This window comes from Anabrus simplex, chromosome 1 (genome assembly GCF_040414725.1).
Source record: "Anabrus simplex isolate iqAnaSimp1 chromosome 1, ASM4041472v1, whole genome shotgun sequence".
NCBI lineage: Eukaryota > Metazoa > Arthropoda > Insecta > Orthoptera > Tettigoniidae > Anabrus > Anabrus simplex.
This window is the reverse complement of record NC_090265.1, coordinates 515,427,335-515,445,290: the sequence shown is the minus strand read 5'-3', so window position 1 is coordinate 515,445,290 and position 17,956 is coordinate 515,427,335. Positions and strand designations below refer to the sequence as shown.

Here is a 17,956-nt window from a genome sequence, read left to right as displayed (position 1 = left end):
CCATCTAGTAGGCTTAGAGTAAAATTGGACGTTGAAATTGACGAGCAGGCAGCCAGATGGCGTCACATTACAATGCCTGCATACGGTAGCTGAGGCCTTATGATGATGATGATGATGATTATTATTATTAATAATAATATTGTTATTTGTTTTACGTCCCACTAACTACTTTTAAGGTCTTCGGAGACGCCGAGGTGCCGGAATTTAGTCCCGCAGGAGTTCTTTTACGTGCCAGTAAATCTACCGACACGGGGCTGTCGTATTTGAGCACCTTGAAATACCACCGGACTGAGCCAGGATCGAACCTGCCAAGTTGGGGTTAGAGGGCCAGCGCCTTAACCGTCTGAGCCACTCAGCCCGGCATTATTATTATTATGATTATTATTATTATTTGGATCTTTAATATATATTTTGCTTGCTGCGGTCAATGGGTAGCATACCTGCCACTTCTCCGGACGCCCCGGGTTCGATTCCCGGCCAGGTCAGGAATTTTTACCTGTATCTGAGAGCTAGTTCGAGATCGTCAATCTACGTGAGAACAGTTGAGGAGCTATGTGATGGGGAGATAGCGGTCCCGGTCTAGAAAGAAGCCAACGAGAAGAATCGTCACGCTTACCACGCATCATATCATAACCTGTAGGCCTTCGGGCTGAGCAGCGGTCACTTAGTAGGCTCATCGAGGCTGTAGCGCCATGGAGTTTGTTTTAGAGGTGGTAGTGGTGATTCTGTCCGACTCGTTGGCTGAATGGTCAGCGTACTGGCCTTCGGTTCAGAGGGTCCCGGGTTCGATTCCCGGCCGGGTTGGGGATTTTAACCTTCATTGGTTAATTCCAGTGGCTCGGGGGCTGGGTGTTTGTGCTGTCCCAAACATCCCTGCAACTCACACACCACACATAAGACTATTCCCCACCACAATAACACGCAGTTACTTACACATGGCAGATGCCGCCCACCCTCATCGGAGGGTCTGCCTTACAAGGGCTGCACTCGGCTAGAAATAGCCACACGAAATTAGTAGTGGTGATTCTTATTGTTTGAGAGAAAGTACAACTGAACTTAACTCTAATCAGAGGAAACCATGGAAGGTCTGACACTTCGAAGAATGAGGGATTCGGCAAGAGAAAGGGAAAATCACTAAGGGCGTGAAAATGAAGGACTCCGTGGGCCTCGGAAACTTAATATTGTCGGGGTCGGAAGAGAACAAGAGTTGACCATTGGAGGTCGGATAAGAAAGATGAAACTGAGGAGCCTGGCGCAAGTAAGGGGAAGCAATTCCAGACCCAACTAGGGGCCTAATGATCGTCAACCCACGCGTCGAAGGGAGAAACCCTGTAATAAGAATGTCATTGACTTACGTATTCATTTACCACTGACCGGCATTTAAAACTGTCGCCCAGGTGGCAGATTCCCTAACCATTGTTTGCCTAGTCTTTTCTTGAATGATTCAGAGAACCTGGCAGTTTATCGATTTATTCCAGTCCCTAATGCCCATTTGTCTTCTTGAATTTCAACTGTATCTTCATATTATATTTCCTACCTTTTAAAAACTCCACTCAAGCTTATCCATCTACTAATGTCATTCCAAGCCATCTCTCCACTGACAGCTCGGAACATACCGCTTAGTCGAGCAGCTCATCTCTTCACTCCCCAAGTCTTCCCAGCCCAGAGATTGTACAATTTTCGTTTGTTTTTCGGAAATGACTTAGAATAGTGCTGCTTTTCTTTGGATCTTTTCCAGTTCTCGAATCAAGTAATCTTGGTGAGGGCCCCATATACTGGAAACATACTTTAATTGGGGTTTTTACCAGTGACTTATTTGCCCTCATATGAATGGATCTGTATCCTTTATTAACAACCTCGTTTATGTAATAACTCCCAACGATTTTTCCTTATAGTAACACTTTGGTACTTGCAGCAGCCCCCTGAAGTACATTTTTACGTCACTCCATCAACACAGTACGAACAATTAAAACTGAGGGACTTTTTCTCTTGGTGAAACTTACAACCTTAACATATAGTAAATTTGCTTTCTCTACAATTGGTTTACTACAGATCTTAAGAACAGACGAATGATATACCGGTATTTATATGTTTAAGGAGTCTGACATCAACGTCATATTTTCCATAACAGTGTAGGCTCTACACTGGCCTCTACCACGAATGAGTGTGTCGGGCGGGAAAATAATTATGAATGACGAATATAATCGATACTGTAAGTTAGCACTAATGTATTTCGAGGTTACGACGATGTTACATTTAGTTTTCATGAAGTGCTGTTTTTCAGTCTGAATGGATGAATCATAGTTTTAAAAAGGAGAAAAATAAACTTCCATATTCTCAGGACGAGCGCAGCTGTTGGGTCTGCTCACACTTACAGTATGTTCAGGATATCTTTTGTGTGTGTGTGTGATCCCTCACAAATTCATCTTTCTTAGAATTAATATCATTTTAGTTTTATTTCTAAATTCCCGTATTCATGCTGTCCAACTCATAGGCATTATCTTCCTTTGAATTCGTCATTGTTGTGCGTCTGAAGGCCGCACTGTCTCAGAACCTTGTAGCCAAGGCTATCATGTTCCACCAACACGCAACAATGCGCATTCTCATATGTAACACGTGCTATTATAACAACAAACATTTTATGAAGACGTGAACTTATGAACACTTAACCAAGTGTAGCTGTAGATAGGTAAAGTTGCGAGGTCGCTCTGCATTAAATGGTAGCGCCAGTGATCCCAGGTGACGCACGATTGTTTATCTCGTGTGCTGAGGACCACGTGTTGCTTGCGCTCTTTGACAAATGTCTGCTAGAAGGAAGGAGTCGATCGCAGCGCGCTTTGCGGCCAAGCGCGACTATTTGGCCTACTTACCTACTTCGAGCAACGGACTTGTGAAACTTTCACCGTTCTCTTCTGCGTTTGTATTGCTGCGCCTGAGAAACAGGGAACTCTTAGCTATATCATCGGAGGCTTATACCTAATATCATTCCAGTCGAAGTTTTAAGATGTTAGTTCATAAGAGTCTTTCAAATTCGTTCTGGCTATTTGTACTGATATATGAATAAAGCAGAACTGATCGGTATCTTGTTGCAGAATGAGTTAACGTAGGTACTGTATATTTCGCAACGTCGTACGAATGCAATCGTGGGAGTGTTCGACTTCATGAAATTCCTGAAGGGAGTCTTGCGTTAGATTTCAAAATAAGTCCTTTTCAGTCCGTCTTCCGTCTTACTTACCAATTTACCCACTTCTTTTGAGGGAAACTGGTTGCTAGGTAACAAAGGTCAAATGATTCCAGTACACGTTTTCATCAAGTTAGTGTGGGATCGAAGTCGAAGCAGTAATGAACGAACATTTTGATACGGCTAGGAAATTGAAGCGCCATATATTGTGAAGGAAAATAAATAGCTTTAAGAGTTCTGCTAGGCATTTAGGAGTTTGCTGACTGGTTGCATACATGTATTTCTTTACTCAGATGCAGCATTACCCTCTTGCCAATTAAAATGTTTCGTTAATATGTTATTATAACCGTGTCTAAAATAAATAAATAAATAAGATACTATCCTGGTTTTACAAACCACATTTTCATATTACTGCATTGTAGACGTCCGGTGGGGAGAGGGTTGCCCTTTCAAAGACTTTTCGAGTCAGTGTCAGATATTAAACAACCTGTAGAAGGAATCTGCGTACCGGTACTGGAAAGGTTTTTTGTCAAAGTGCACTCTGAACGTATTTCAGTGTGGACGGACGTTTACCATTAAATCATACAGAGTTTTTATTCTCATCTGGTTTTATCACAACGCATAACATTTCTGTTGGCGCCCGTGGTCACAGATGAGCTAGGGAGTAATACTGCTCCCGTACCGGAACCTTCAGAAATGAGTGACCGTCTAGAATCTAGACTCTAGGTCGACGGCACCCCGGTCCGCGGCTTTCCTAATTGGCTAGAGTTGGCAGGGGAAGAGTGAACAGGCAAGTTAGTACGAAAGAGGAGCCGGGAACAAGCAGAAACAGTAACATGTTCACTCGGGGACCCGTTGTCGCCTTCTGTATCCCATAATTCATAACACCATGATGTTGGACATTAGAAGGAATGGTTTCACATGTTTTTCCTTTGTCTTCTTTTTAATACTGGTATATCAGATACCTTAATGTTGTTCATTATTTCCGTGTGCTCATCTCGTGAGGATTATTCATCACAGGAAGCGAGCCCATTTCTATGATTAAACTAGTGAGGTGTTTGGAACAGGCATTCACCTGAAGCAAGAGCTAATTTATTACAATTTAACTTACGGTACTAAAAAAAGCACACTACTTATTTTACTCACGAGTCACATCAAATACAGTAGAGACAATACGCGACACTTCCGGATTTAGCCTTGTTAAAATGAGAGGAGACAAGTCGCTGTGGCGCTCCTAGTGGCTCGAACTGAAAATTCGCGCCAAATTCAAATATCAATGGAAATGTATATACGGAAATGGATAAATAAGTTACTTCTAGAAAGAAAATGTTAGTAAGCAATTCTGGATAAATGAATGAAGAATTATTTAACAGGTTACTATTTAAAGACTGAAATTAGACATATAATCAAGATGTGAAATGGACTGCTGTGAAAGGGCTTAATCTTTCATTTATGCATTACATTTTTAGCTTTAGAATTCCTGCCAGAACGTTCACGGCTAGATTTTCTTTTTCCTCATTTAAAAGCATTGTATCATCATATTAAAACACTTGTCAACAAAAATATAGGCACATTCCTTACACACATGATTAAATGAATTTACATTTAAGAGCTGGACAATTTTCCTTTTAACTTGAAGCCTACTAACAGAAAGAAAATCTATAAATTTAGCCTCAAAAACATTCAAACTTTCCCTATAAGCAATACCTGCCATAATGCCATTACATTAGGGTAAAGCAAATTTGCATCATCACATTGTTTCAACAAAATATGTACATTTCTTAAATCACCCATATTTTCTTCAGTGCTTGACAACGCATTACGGCATTCCAAATAGGGTAACTTGGAACACAACCAGCCACACTCATATGCATATGTATTTTCCTGAATTAAACCAAACCCACACCTACAACAGCACATCGGTATTGAAGGTTAACTGCTGCACTATACAATAAAATATGCGTATTATATTTTAAGCCAGTTAAAATATGGGTCGAGCAGGTCAGAAGATTATAAAGTACTATAAAACTCTCTTTGTCACTGGAAGAATATATATGCAAACACAATATTACTTACAATTTCTTGTCACAAGGGAAACGGAAGAAAGACCACGCATTCTTCTCTAATTCATAGTTACTGCAGCCAAACACAGCACATACCTTTCCCCTCATGTTGAGAGAAGGAATGACACACGCTACTATTTAATTATGTCAACTCACTGAAAACACATAAATAACACTAAAAACTTGACACACAAATACACATGCTCTTATGACAGAATCAGTAGTTCTCAGGTCATTCCACTAGAGAGCGCTCTAATAGCTGCCCCTCGATATCTTTCTGAGTATCGCATATTGTCTCTACTGTATTTGGTCAAATTCATTAATTTAATTTGACCGTCATAATCGATAACCCTTAATTTCTGATAATGTGAAGATCATGAAATAAATTAAAATAGATGTCCAAGATATAGACCAAAAGGCAAACATTTCACTGCCGAACTGAGTAGCTCAGATGGTAGAACGCTGGCCTTCTGAGCCCAAGTTTACAGGTTAAACCCTCGCCCAGTGCTTAAAATTCGCAAGCCTCGTGTCGGTAGATTTACTGGCGCGCAAAAAACGTGGGCCAAAGTTCGAGTTAGTGGGACGTAAAAAAGTAACATTTCACTAACCATTTTGAATTCATTTTGTTGTTGCTAATGATTGTTTATTAAGTGCTGCCCACATGATTAATGTATGCATGTCTGTCCCTTAATCCCGTTTCTTGATACGGGGTGCGGATGAGGAGAGGTGAATTTGTCATGTTTTTATGGCCGGATGCCCTTCCTGACGCCAATCTCAGTTGAGGAGTTATGAAGATGAAATGAATGATGGTGAATGAAATCAAGTAAGTAGGTGGAAGAAATCGGCTATCGGCATCTACCTGGAAGCGAAAATGGGAAAGCCACAGAAAACCATTCTCAGGACAGAAACGGAACGGTTTGAACCCACACATACCTCGAATGCAGAGCTCAGCTCTATAGCCGTAGCGTATTAACACGCGCAGCCACTCCACTCGGTGATTTTTGTTTCTTATTATAAATGGTAGTAATAGAAAATTGTGGATGCACTTTCTTGGCAGTAAAATTGTTTATTTTTCTTGCTTTGCTTGTGTTTTATAGTTTGTCAGTCCCCTTGTTTTTCCCTCACTGGTGGTTAGAACCATAATGAATGGAAAGAAAAAGAAATAACGAAATCTTTTGAGAAGGTGACATGACACAATGGAAGACTAATTTTTTTCCAATTGTAAGTTAATTCACCAGCATTGTAACTGGAATAAACTTATAGTATAATGGTTTTTTACAATTATGTGCTTAACTGTTGAAAATTGACGTATCATGTCAGTGATTCAGTTCAAAATATTGTCTTTTCTTGCTTTAGAACAAAAAAAAAAAAATAGAGATACAAGACAAGAAGACAATCTGAGGAGTGAGGTATTAATGTACAATATATTGGGGCTACAGGTATCCTAGGTCATCAACTCTTTGAAAGGGTGTGAGTGGTAGAAGCAGTAGTAATGTACCATATGTAATTTAAATTATTTCTGATTGCTTTTCTACTTCTACAATAGAGAAAATGCAACTGGCCACTCTAAATGTCAATGAGTATGTTTTAAGCTTATGAACGAATAGTTTGTCTTGGTGGATAAACTCACTACGACAGACCTTGGATTAGAATTTTCTGTTACCACGAGTTTAGATAATATAGAATTAGACGCAGAGGCTTAAGTTATTTGATATTATTAGGACACCCAGATTATTCTCAATCTCAACTGGCCTTGTGTGGAGCCTTTTTTTTTTTGTTAGGAAAGTTGGGAAAATCCAGCTTAAATCAGGAAACTCCAGTGCCAGATTTTCAACACTGGATTACCATATGGTACTGTCTCCTAGCTCTACTCTGAAATATACAGTAGGTATTTAAAGGCTCAGTAGCAAAGGCATGTCAATAATGAATACAGCAGGTCTTGATGAACATTGTTCTGGTTTTTTGTTCACTACTGGAACCACAGTCCTTCCAACACTGGGATTGAATGTCATACCTGTATATTAAGGGTTTTTTAATGTAATAAATTTAGCTCTCAGGCAGATGTCTGCTCAGCCAGTTTAAAAATTATTTTTATTGAGCGCCATTTCAACTTATGTGAGTAGCCAAGTATGTACTGTATATGAATATCACTTTTATGTATCAAGGAGAGTAGCAGTCTGTTATTTTTTTAAATGCTCTTCCGCAGACTGCTCATACGTGCATCTGAGGACTAGATTTGAACTGAGCGACCAAGCGCAATCTCTTTTGGGGTCCATATTTTTCCACCTGAGCTATGCTAGCTTGTAGCTTGAAGAAAATGAGTCTCCAGCTTAGCAACTCTATTGCTTATTACCAGGGGAAAGTGCATTCATATTATCAATAATCTGGTGGCAATGTGACCAATGAAACCAAAGAAACAGAGGAGCAAGGTTAACAATGTGAAAGATGTTTCAGTTAACTGAATAACTTTCTTATTATGTAGCATCTTATGTGGCATCAGTAATTTACAGTTTTTCCCGTTGGAATTTGTTTTTAATGAAGGTTAGTTTGTGATTTTTTTCTGCATTTATGTAAAGTTGAAGTGAAGTCATTTAATTTAACTCTTGGAAGAATAAAATCACATAAAACAATGATGACTAGAACAAATAAAACCTCTTTTTTTATTTTGGGGGACAACAGCTGGGAAAATTTCAAAAATTGGATGGAGAAGGGAAGGAAAGATATAAGGAGCAGAACACCAAATTATCAGTCTTAATGCTAACAATTGAACTTTGTCGATACTGTAGGCTCTATATAATAAAATTCCCTGTAATAATTATAAAATAGATACCGGATTCCACCGGAACTGCAGTATTTTAGTGAAATCTATCACATTCTGAAGGTTTAGATTCTAACTGATGAGATGGTATTTTATGAATTTTTTTCACACCAATTTAGTTCAGAACCACAATGAGCCCTGGTAAATTTAATATGTAAGTGAACAAGTTACATGACATAAATTTGTATCTCTTTGTAATATTGATAATCTGTCTATGTCTTGGTTGCAAATTGTTGCCATTCAGAGAAGAAAATGAATCTGCAACACCCTTTCTAGTTAAAAGAAACTTGTAAACAAGACTTCTAGAAATGGATCACTCCACGGGTCATATTTGATGATTGCTTAGACCTGTTAAATTGCAGAATCAAATAATGAATATGTGGGCAAAGGTTTCAAATGTTATTGCTTTGATTAATTTGAGATTGTGATTAATTACGATTTTTTTTAAGAAATCTTCCTCGGTATTTTGTTTTTTAAATGATGCTCCACAGTTTTAGAAACAGCTACACCCCAGGTCACTGGAACACACAACCAATATAGTTACATTATAAGATCCCTAGATGATATGTCTCAGAACATCTCTTTGACTGTGATACCTAAAATCATCTCTTAATATCTTTTATCTCTGACAGAGATATAGAAATCTGTAAATTGTAGAAAGATTAGATACTGATAAACAGCATTGTTGATAGTGGAATGGCAGTTACATTTGAGATAGGTCAGAATCTCTACTGGTAACATACTAGATGAAGAATTGTGTGTCAAGAGTCATGACATATTTTTCAATGTCGTCAGGAAATCTTTTACGACATTCATTAAATTTAAATGTATACAAATGGTGGATTAGTTGTTGAGAGGTTTAAAAAATATGAAGATATGAAGAAACAATATTGTGTTATAATTCCATCTATACCTTCTTTTTTCTGAACTTTTATCACTTCACACGACCTGTACAAATGAAGGATCATTTTTCTCATTCTTTCATAGATTGTTAAAGTTAGGTTGCCTGTTTCCAGTTATCATGGTTTGTTTCTTGAATTTTGTCAGTTTGGGATATTTCTACACCACTACCATATGGTTAGTTAATTACAATCATACTGTCATTATAGTTGAACTAGTTCACCACTTTTATAGCAAGGATTTAGTATACAATGCTATAATAGACTCGTTTACAAGCAAGTTATTAGTATAACTAGTAAAAGAAAATTAAATAAATTCAGAATTTGAAAGCATTCTGCACATGTGTAGGCTTAATGTTTTTATTTTTGGGACCTTTTCAAAATCAGTTATTACAAGTTAGTCCTGCTGGTAGGAACTTACTATGTCAGCATGAATGTTAGGTAATAGTAATGATGCTACGATGATGTGGTTATGATAATCTAAATGTTCTTCTCATTTTCATTTGCCACAAATTTATCTTTCCCTGTGTCTTTTACTTTCTAATATATTACTTCTTGTACAGTTCATCAGTCTTTTCATCAAGGCACAAGTCACATACTGTCATCTTCTGTTTATATTTTGACCCTCAAAAACACTGATATTATTTTCTAATCTCCCTGTTGAAGAGCCTACCCCTACTCCATATTTTTCAGTCATTTTCCTTTTAGAAGTCATATTTGTAAAAGGAAACACCTGTATTTCCTATTAGTATTCATGACAATGATATTTTATTGCATAAATTACTATCAAGTATTAGGTTCCTTATTTCCCATAAAAGATCAAAGTTTTTTTTAGTCAACAGTCAAGGAACCTCAATGCAAATCCTCCAGTAGAGAAAATATGTCAGTACCACTTGTATCTCCTTATTGACCCAAGGTAAAAGTCCTTTTCACGTTCATTACTAAAATCATAAACCCTCTTGTAGGAAACAACTCTTTCACCATTAGATAATGAATGTTGTGAAAGAGTTAACTATTTTGGTCATAAATTCCTTCTCTTTATTGCATGGTAAGCCAAATTTTCATTGCTTTTTGTTGTCTGTTGCAGAGCCCTGTCATGATGGGGCTGCAAGCTACAGCAAGTAAGCGCAAATTGGATTACGAGAGTAAGTGTCCAGCAAAGGTGGTTCGACTGGAGGAGGGAGCTCGAGACATAATGGAGGATTGGAGAGTGGACAGTACGAGTTCTGTGCTGGCATCCTCGCTACTGGGCGCAAGTGCCATTGTGGATGATGACGATGACGACGAAGATGAGGAGGAGGAAGAAGACGAGGAAGAAGAGGAGAAGACAGGTAGCAACAGATACCTCCCCGCCGGCCGGGGTTACTATCCCTACTATGAGGAGATGAACTTCTCGCAGCAGCAGCAGCAGCAGCAGCAGCAGCAACAACAACAACAGCAACAGCATCATCATTATTCAACAAGGTTGGCTTCCCAATACTGGGGTGCACAGACTACATCTAGTGATTATTATGGCCAGGACTCAACTTCCCAACAGACGATACGGTGTGACGAGAATGGGAAGTCTTATTTGGACCTGGGTAGTTCTAGTGCGAGGTACGTGGGCAGTGCTAGCCCAGCTAAGTGTTGTGATGGCAGTAGAACTAGCTGGTGCAGTCAAGGACCGAATGCAACGTGCTACCGCCAGCGAAGACTTGCAGTGCTCAATATCTCTATGTGTAAGCTAGGCAGGTACAGACAGTTTCCCGATCCTAGTCTGCATCGTTCTGTGCTCATTTGTAATACGTTACGTTACATTGAGCGTGAAATGGAGCAGGAAGGGTTCTTCTTTAACAATAGTGCAGGGGTAATACAAGCACCTCCGGTACCGGTGCCACCCCCAGAGCCTAGCTACCAACCTCAGTTTCCTGAGGTCAACTACCCGGCGGGCCAGTACGAACAGTCCCTACGTGAATTATCCGCTTCGGGTCGAGCGACACCTTTCCCTGGGACCACCTCCGGTTATGATACAGATTCGGGGGTGGGTGATGATGAGTCAGGTCGAGGAATTAATTGGGGGTCTGTGCTAAGTCTCTCAAGCCAATCGGATCTCGACCCACTCAACAACAACGAGTTATACCCGTCGTCTCCCTCTACGGATGGTCTCCTTGGAGATGTGGACCTCAGCCATGAATTGGATGACTTTCTTCCAGGCTGGAAGCTCACACCGTTGAGTGCCGACGACATCATCAAGTCCGTCCCGTCTGGACGTCAAGGCGAGGGCGAACTGGACAGTATCATGCACGTGTTGGTAGGCACGTAGCGAACACAAGTGATCTGTTTGTGCTCAGGTTGTGAGGGCCTCAGGCCCACGGTCCTTGTAGTTTTCTAGCGCTAGCCACAGGAATTGCTGGACATCATATTTTAGATACAGCTTTTAAATTATTTTGACACATTTTTTGATTTTAAAGTAGTTTATATAAATAACTGTGATTATTTGATGAAAATATGTACAGGGCTACTGCAAGAGGCACAAAAACACTTTCAATAATTTAATGTAACTGCATGATCTCTCTTCCTCATTAGTTGGAGAATTCGCAAGTAGTTTATAGTATTTTTAAAATTATTAAGTTTATAGCTCACAGTCCTCAGTATAATATGGTTACTGCACTATAATGTACACCAAAATTTCAGTCTGGTATCATCACTGGAGTTGGTCTAAATCCCAAAGAGACTAATGATTATTGTTGCATCTGGCTTGGGAATAAATAAAATCTTATCAGAAGCTCATCATCTTGCCCATAATGTTCCTAACATGAAGATCTATGAAAACCAAAACAGTATGTGGTTTAACATAGAGATTCCTTCATTTTCTTACAGAGTAAAGGTTACCATTTTGTATCTTTCTTTGCCTTTTACTTCCTCTGGTGTACATTGTAAGGTAGATATAACTGGAAGAATTTCAGTACAATGCTGTTAATATAATTTAAAATAAGACCTCTACTTAATGTACCAGGCTGAGTGGCTCAGATGGTTCAGGCGCTGGCCTTCTTACCCCAACGTGGCTGGTTCGATCCTGGCTCAGTCTGGTGGTATTTGAAGGTGCTCAAATACATCAGCCTCGTGTCAGTAGATTTACTTGCACGTAAAAGAATTCCCAGGGGAGTAAATTCCGGCACCTCGGTGTCTCCGAAAACCATAATAGTAAGTGGGATGTAAAGCCAATTATTATTATTCTACTTAGCATGTGCCTATGAAGAACAGACTATTGATACCTTGTTTCCTCATAGTGGTTACAATTGCATACATATTTTATCAGTACACCATCGAAGAATTTTTAATTCTTTGTTTTTGCGCCTGGCTTTGAAATATATAAAACCTTGTCAGAAGCTCATAAAGTCTATTGATGCTTAATAACTGGAGGAATCTCAATATAACGCTGTTAATATAATTTAAAATATGACCTCTACTTCATGCATGGAACAGGAAGACCTTATGCATCAGATGTTTTTATTGGAAATATCTTTATGGTACCATTTCAAAACACTCCTACTGTTTAAGAAGAGTTATGATCTCATTTTCTAAATTTGTCATATGATAAATATGCTGCTGGAACATATGGGCATAATGAGAGTAGAATGAACCTTCGTAATAAATCAAGTATACTTCAAAGAGTACAGAACTTTTACTTGATAGTAATACCCTAATTAGAAAAGGAATTCCCAGATATTTTGATGATATATTTATCTACCTCTTTCTCAAGCTGAAAGATTTTGGCTTTTGCTCTATACCATTCAATGAGGACAAGAATGTGGAGTATATTTGTTATCTTGGCAGAAAAGATATGTTCTGTAGCAATGTAGAAAACTTTTAACTTAAGACTGTCAGTCAAATTTTCTACAAAAAATAAGTATTTATGAACAGGACACTTGGGCTACAAATTTTATCAATATTTTGCAACATAGGCTGAGATAAACTGCCCCTGAAGCTACAAGTACAGGATAGTACAGTGCAGCTATCCATATATTGTATACATTTAAAAAGCATAGTGCTAATTCTGATTGGATTATTGTAATTCTGTTTTATAACTTAAGTTCTGAATTCTTCAGCATAGTGAGTAATGAGTTTATGCAGTTAGCTTGTAGCAGTGCTGTACTGCATTACGTTTGTTTCTGTTTTGTGGTATATCTTCTGCTCAAGCATGCTCAACAAGATTAGCTTTGTTTAATTCAATTCTCATTGTTACACATTCTTCCCTTCCTCCTAAGACATTGTTGCCATGATTTTTTTTAAAGTGACTTGTTGCCATATTCATTTCTTTCTTTCTCCTTCATATTGTACATTTACCGATCTTTTTACATCAAAGAATATATTTTTGAAGAAACCTAAGGTGCAGTAATGTTGGTGCAGGCAAGTAGAGACCTGACAAAAGATTTGGACAAGTTGTCCACTTGTAAATAAGATTCAGGGACATTCTTTGCTGTTTGAGGTTTATTTGCTTGGCAGTTTTTCTCCTCACTTTTATAACGGACCTATACCTGCCTCCTCTGAGGTTCACTGATCTCAATATAAAGTACTTGCAATTTGATATTTGCACTTTTTATTGCTCCTGAAGAAAGGCCAAGCAGATTTCTCACTCAACATGGAATTGTCTCAGTTGTGTAATGTAAGTCCTTTCCATTGTCGCTCATTTTTCTCTCATCCTCAGCTGTATATATGTATGTACATAGTATCTCATATATAAATATATAAATAAAGGAAAATATATTAGCTATATAAATATATTTTGATGACCCAGGAGGATGCTATCCAATAATATTAATATTATTTTGATTATCAAAATGAAATCTAGTCCAAAGCAAGCGGAGGATCGGAGAAATTTGAGATGAAATTTAACCATGTCACACGTAGCTGTTAGTAGCTCAGGATACCATTATGACAAGCTAGGCTCCACTCTTTCCACCAAAGTCGATTGGTTGTGATATGATGACGAGGTAAGTGGAGCCTTGGCGGTGCCCTCTGATGATTGTGCTGTGATATACCATCTGATCATATTAGTTAGGTATCAAGTGATCAATTTGCAATAAATAATATTCTTCTTGACATCACCATATTAGATGGGAAGTTAAAAGAAATAAAAAGAAAACCAAGATTTAGGTTTAGGTTTAAAAATTTTCCAAAATTGTTGACTTGTTATATATATTGTGTGCCAGTATCATAATAACACTTTCTTGATAAACAGAATGTATGAAGTGTTACTACATTTTGAAATTTATGACCAAATCTTGGCTAAAGTCTTGATGGAACAATAACGTACAATCATTAGTGCTTATCTATGGAGAATTGTTATTTTCTTGTCTTTTTTATAAAGAAAGGAAAAAAAAGAGAAAAAAGACACATGGTTAAAGTTATTTGACTGAATTTTCTAATGTTTCCTTAAAGACAGTGACATATTTTGATAAGAGCCTGTCTGCACAATGTATACAACTGTATGTAGACAGTCTTTTACCAGAATGAATGTCACCTTATTGCCCCCTCCCCTCCTAATGGTATCCTGGTTTAAGGGTCCATCCTGTTTTTGGAATATGTATAATCAAAAACTGTCAGTCATGTCATGCAATACATACCCTTGAAGAAACTAGTCTAGTTCAAAAAGTCTAAAGAATTGGGCATTAACATTCCTTGATGCATTAATAACACTGTGGGATCAGTGTTCGTTGCACGAATTGTGGTATGCAAGTGACAGTTTTTTCCAATATATCTTAAATCGCAAATTAAATCCCAGCTGAAATTTAGTACTAAAAATTAATATACCAGTAACAAATTTTCCTGAGAGAATACTTGATATACCATGACCTGAAGGGAACTACTCCCTCCCCTCCTCCCCCAGTTCAAATGATCAGTTTGTTTTCTTACATTTCTTAATAATAATAGTAATTTCCTTATTTCCTAGCTGTATGACCAAGCATAGTTTGAACTAAAGAGTGAAAGTACAGATTTTTCTACACAAGGTGATATTTATAGTATAAGGATATTAACCCCAAGAACTATGGAGGAAAAAACCTGCTGTTTTGACTTGGGAGTGAGTCTTTCGTTCTCTTTCCGAGCAAGGTGTTGAATAATCATATGATCAAAGTGAAACGCTGAAATTAAATGATTTACTACATAAGCAGGAGCAGCACAGAACAGGGGACAAAAGTTTTCAAAGATTTATATTCAGTATAAGTATATTGCTACTTGTCTTGGATGCTAAAATTTGTAGTTTTAATTCCATGTTAAGTTACAGTGTAGATTTTTGATGGGTAATGCCATGCTTCAGACTGAGGAGGAAACTGCCAAATTTTATGAATATGATTTATGTAGAGAATTTAAAGTTCTAATGTCCTGGATGAAGTAATCATGCCTGCTGTGATAGAGGTAAATGATAAAGATTGTACCTCCATCAGGGATTTTAAAACTAGACTTGTACTCTCATCTAGATTTACTTAGGTGATGAATTTGGTTATCCCTGGCCATGAGACAATTTGAATATAAAAACTGGAACAGATATCAACCACCTCATTTTTTACGTTTGGTGAATAAGGGCAGGAACATGGGCCTGGTTTTTAGTTTGGATCTGTGAGGAAATTTAATTCAAACTTAACTACTGTGGTTAGAGGACTGCTAAGTGTTTGTTGTTACTTATTTAGTGCCAGTTACCATATAAAAAATATTTAATCAGGTTATAGTTTCCAAGGGCATAGATTACAGATAAACATAAAAGATGAGAGATTACACTCATTTACATTACTGACTGCAGATCTGAAAATAAGACTATACTGTAATTATCAAAGAAAAACATTTCAAATATGTTTATTACCTTAACCACTTGGATAAGAAAGCTAACAAAAATTAAATATATCTGCAAGCAAAATGGATAGAGAGCAGCAACTAACAATTGAAGAAAGCAAGTGGTTCAAAGCATGTAAAAGAAAGGAAACTCAATATAAATCCAAAATTTAGAAGTAAAGTAAAAACCTCACTACTACCTTAGAATAGAAATGTCTCCTTTATAATTTTATCCACGACGTACTACCCCCTCATGTAAAGGGTTGCCAAAGTCTGAACTTGTCTAGGGCACCCACCTCAATATCAGATAGCTACTCTGTTTTTTTACATCGTTTTTACTCTTTCTGCATCCTCCTCACTTTTTCCATACCTAACAGTGGCATCTGGGATTCAAAACATTACTTACCATTCTTTTTCTATTGTCCACTGAAGATTTTATGTAAAAATTATTGATTTCTGACCTTTCTTATATGTGTTCTATCCTCTCACCTGTCAAGTTGCTACTCTCCATCCATTTCAAATATATGTACACTCAACTCTCGATTAACCGTAATCGGATCAACCTCGTTGCGGCTTAACCGTGATATCAAAACCACTAAAAATGCACGAGTGTTAGGAGTTACAGTAATACAGAATTACAAAGGGTCGGGATAATATTGCCAGGATGATGCTCTCATCACCAAAAGACTTGTTTTGAGAAACTTGAGAAGCAAAATAAAGAAAGTGTTTCTTGGTACAAAAGCAGAAAACCATGACTAATTATTTTCAGAAACAGTAAAGTTAGGTAGTCTGAAAATTTTCTTTGCCTTATTAGTTTCAATGAAAAGTGCTGTTTATTTTTCCATTTATTAATCGTGCTAAGTGATACTTTTACTGCAACGTACTGGGTAAGTTAATAAAAAACAATACAGTAGTATCATTTATTATCATTTTAACTGTACTTTCAGTATGCCTGTTCTGTTTTTAACTTTTTTTGGGTTGACTGCGATTTTACTTATCCGGGACCTTAACCCTACATTATCCTGGTTAATCGAGAGTTGAGTATATTATAACTTCAATTGTTGATTTTTCTTGGGAAATATTTTACCATTTTAGTTGTAAATATTTATTATTTTATGTGACTGGGTGCTTGCAGTTAATCAAAAGAGCAGTACTTATTTTGTGTGCTCCTATCTGCTCCTCAGTACCTTTATGTTGAACTGATCCTTACTTGAAGTTCCATTAATTTTAACATTAACTTCTGGGAAAGATAATGTTCCATCAGTTACTTTCAGGATTCAAAGAACTGTAACACAAGAACATTTGTTTTGAAATGATGGTTCAAGGGTATAGCATGACTTGTTATTGTTGTATTGATAAAGTTTAACAAGCTACTTAAAAAGAACTGTTATTTTTGTATAAAATTGGCTAATGATTCTACTTAATAGTTGTTTCAAGAACAGGATGTGAAGAAATCTGGCATTAATGTACAAAAGCAACTGTTTGTATAAGCCAAAGATATTTTCTTGGACTAGGGAGAGAGGCAACTAACATGCTTTATAACTACTAATAGTTTACTTTAGGTAGACCTGATGTATTTATTCAAACAAATTCAGCGAATAGGTACATATACGTCCTTGTACAGAAACAGAAAAGAAATGAGCAATAAACTAAGGTTCAAAACTGTCTAGGGTCTTGTTATTTTCCTTTCCAATTCTCCTGCATGTTCACCTATATGCAGGATTTTTCCGTGACAATGATACAGACTTTCAGTGATGCTGGAGAAGGGTACATGTACCAATTTGAGATAGGGAACACAGGTCTGGAAACCCCTCAGTCGCTTCATATACGCCAACCTTTTTCAAAGGTCGCAGGTTTGTCAGTGGATGTAGGATCAACATGATATGACCCAACCCACTTTCCACATGCTACTTGAGAACACTTTAATCTGACATTCCCGGAAAAGCGGATAGGACGAGAACCTGTTGCATGGCTACCTCATCCGTCTGATCTGATCCCACTTGATTTCCTCTTGTAGAGTTATGGGAAAGTCTTGTTGTGAGTTACTTGTAGGAATTGAAGAAAGGAGCTCCTGGCAATAATCCTCACTGCTAGTGACATTGTTAGAACGATGCAAGAGATGTTCGACCAGTTACGCCAAAACTTACTGCGATGTTGTTGAAGCTGGAGGATGCTATTTTGAACAGCT

General features: G+C 37.7%; 1 protein-coding gene across 1 annotated transcript in view; it reads left to right on the top strand.

Annotated features, from left to right (window-relative positions):
• Positions 1-17,433, top strand: part of LOC136857056 (SERTA domain-containing protein 2) — a 32,409-nt gene extending 14,976 nt beyond the window's left edge. Inside the window, exon 2 of the mRNA XM_067135419.2 lies at positions 10,049-17,433. Within this exon, the coding sequence (XP_066991520.2) occupies positions 10,049-11,263 (1,215 nt within the window). The 3' untranslated portion in view covers positions 11,264-17,433. The remainder of the gene's footprint in view (positions 1-10,048) is intronic.
• Positions 17,434-17,956: the final 523 nt, after the last annotated feature.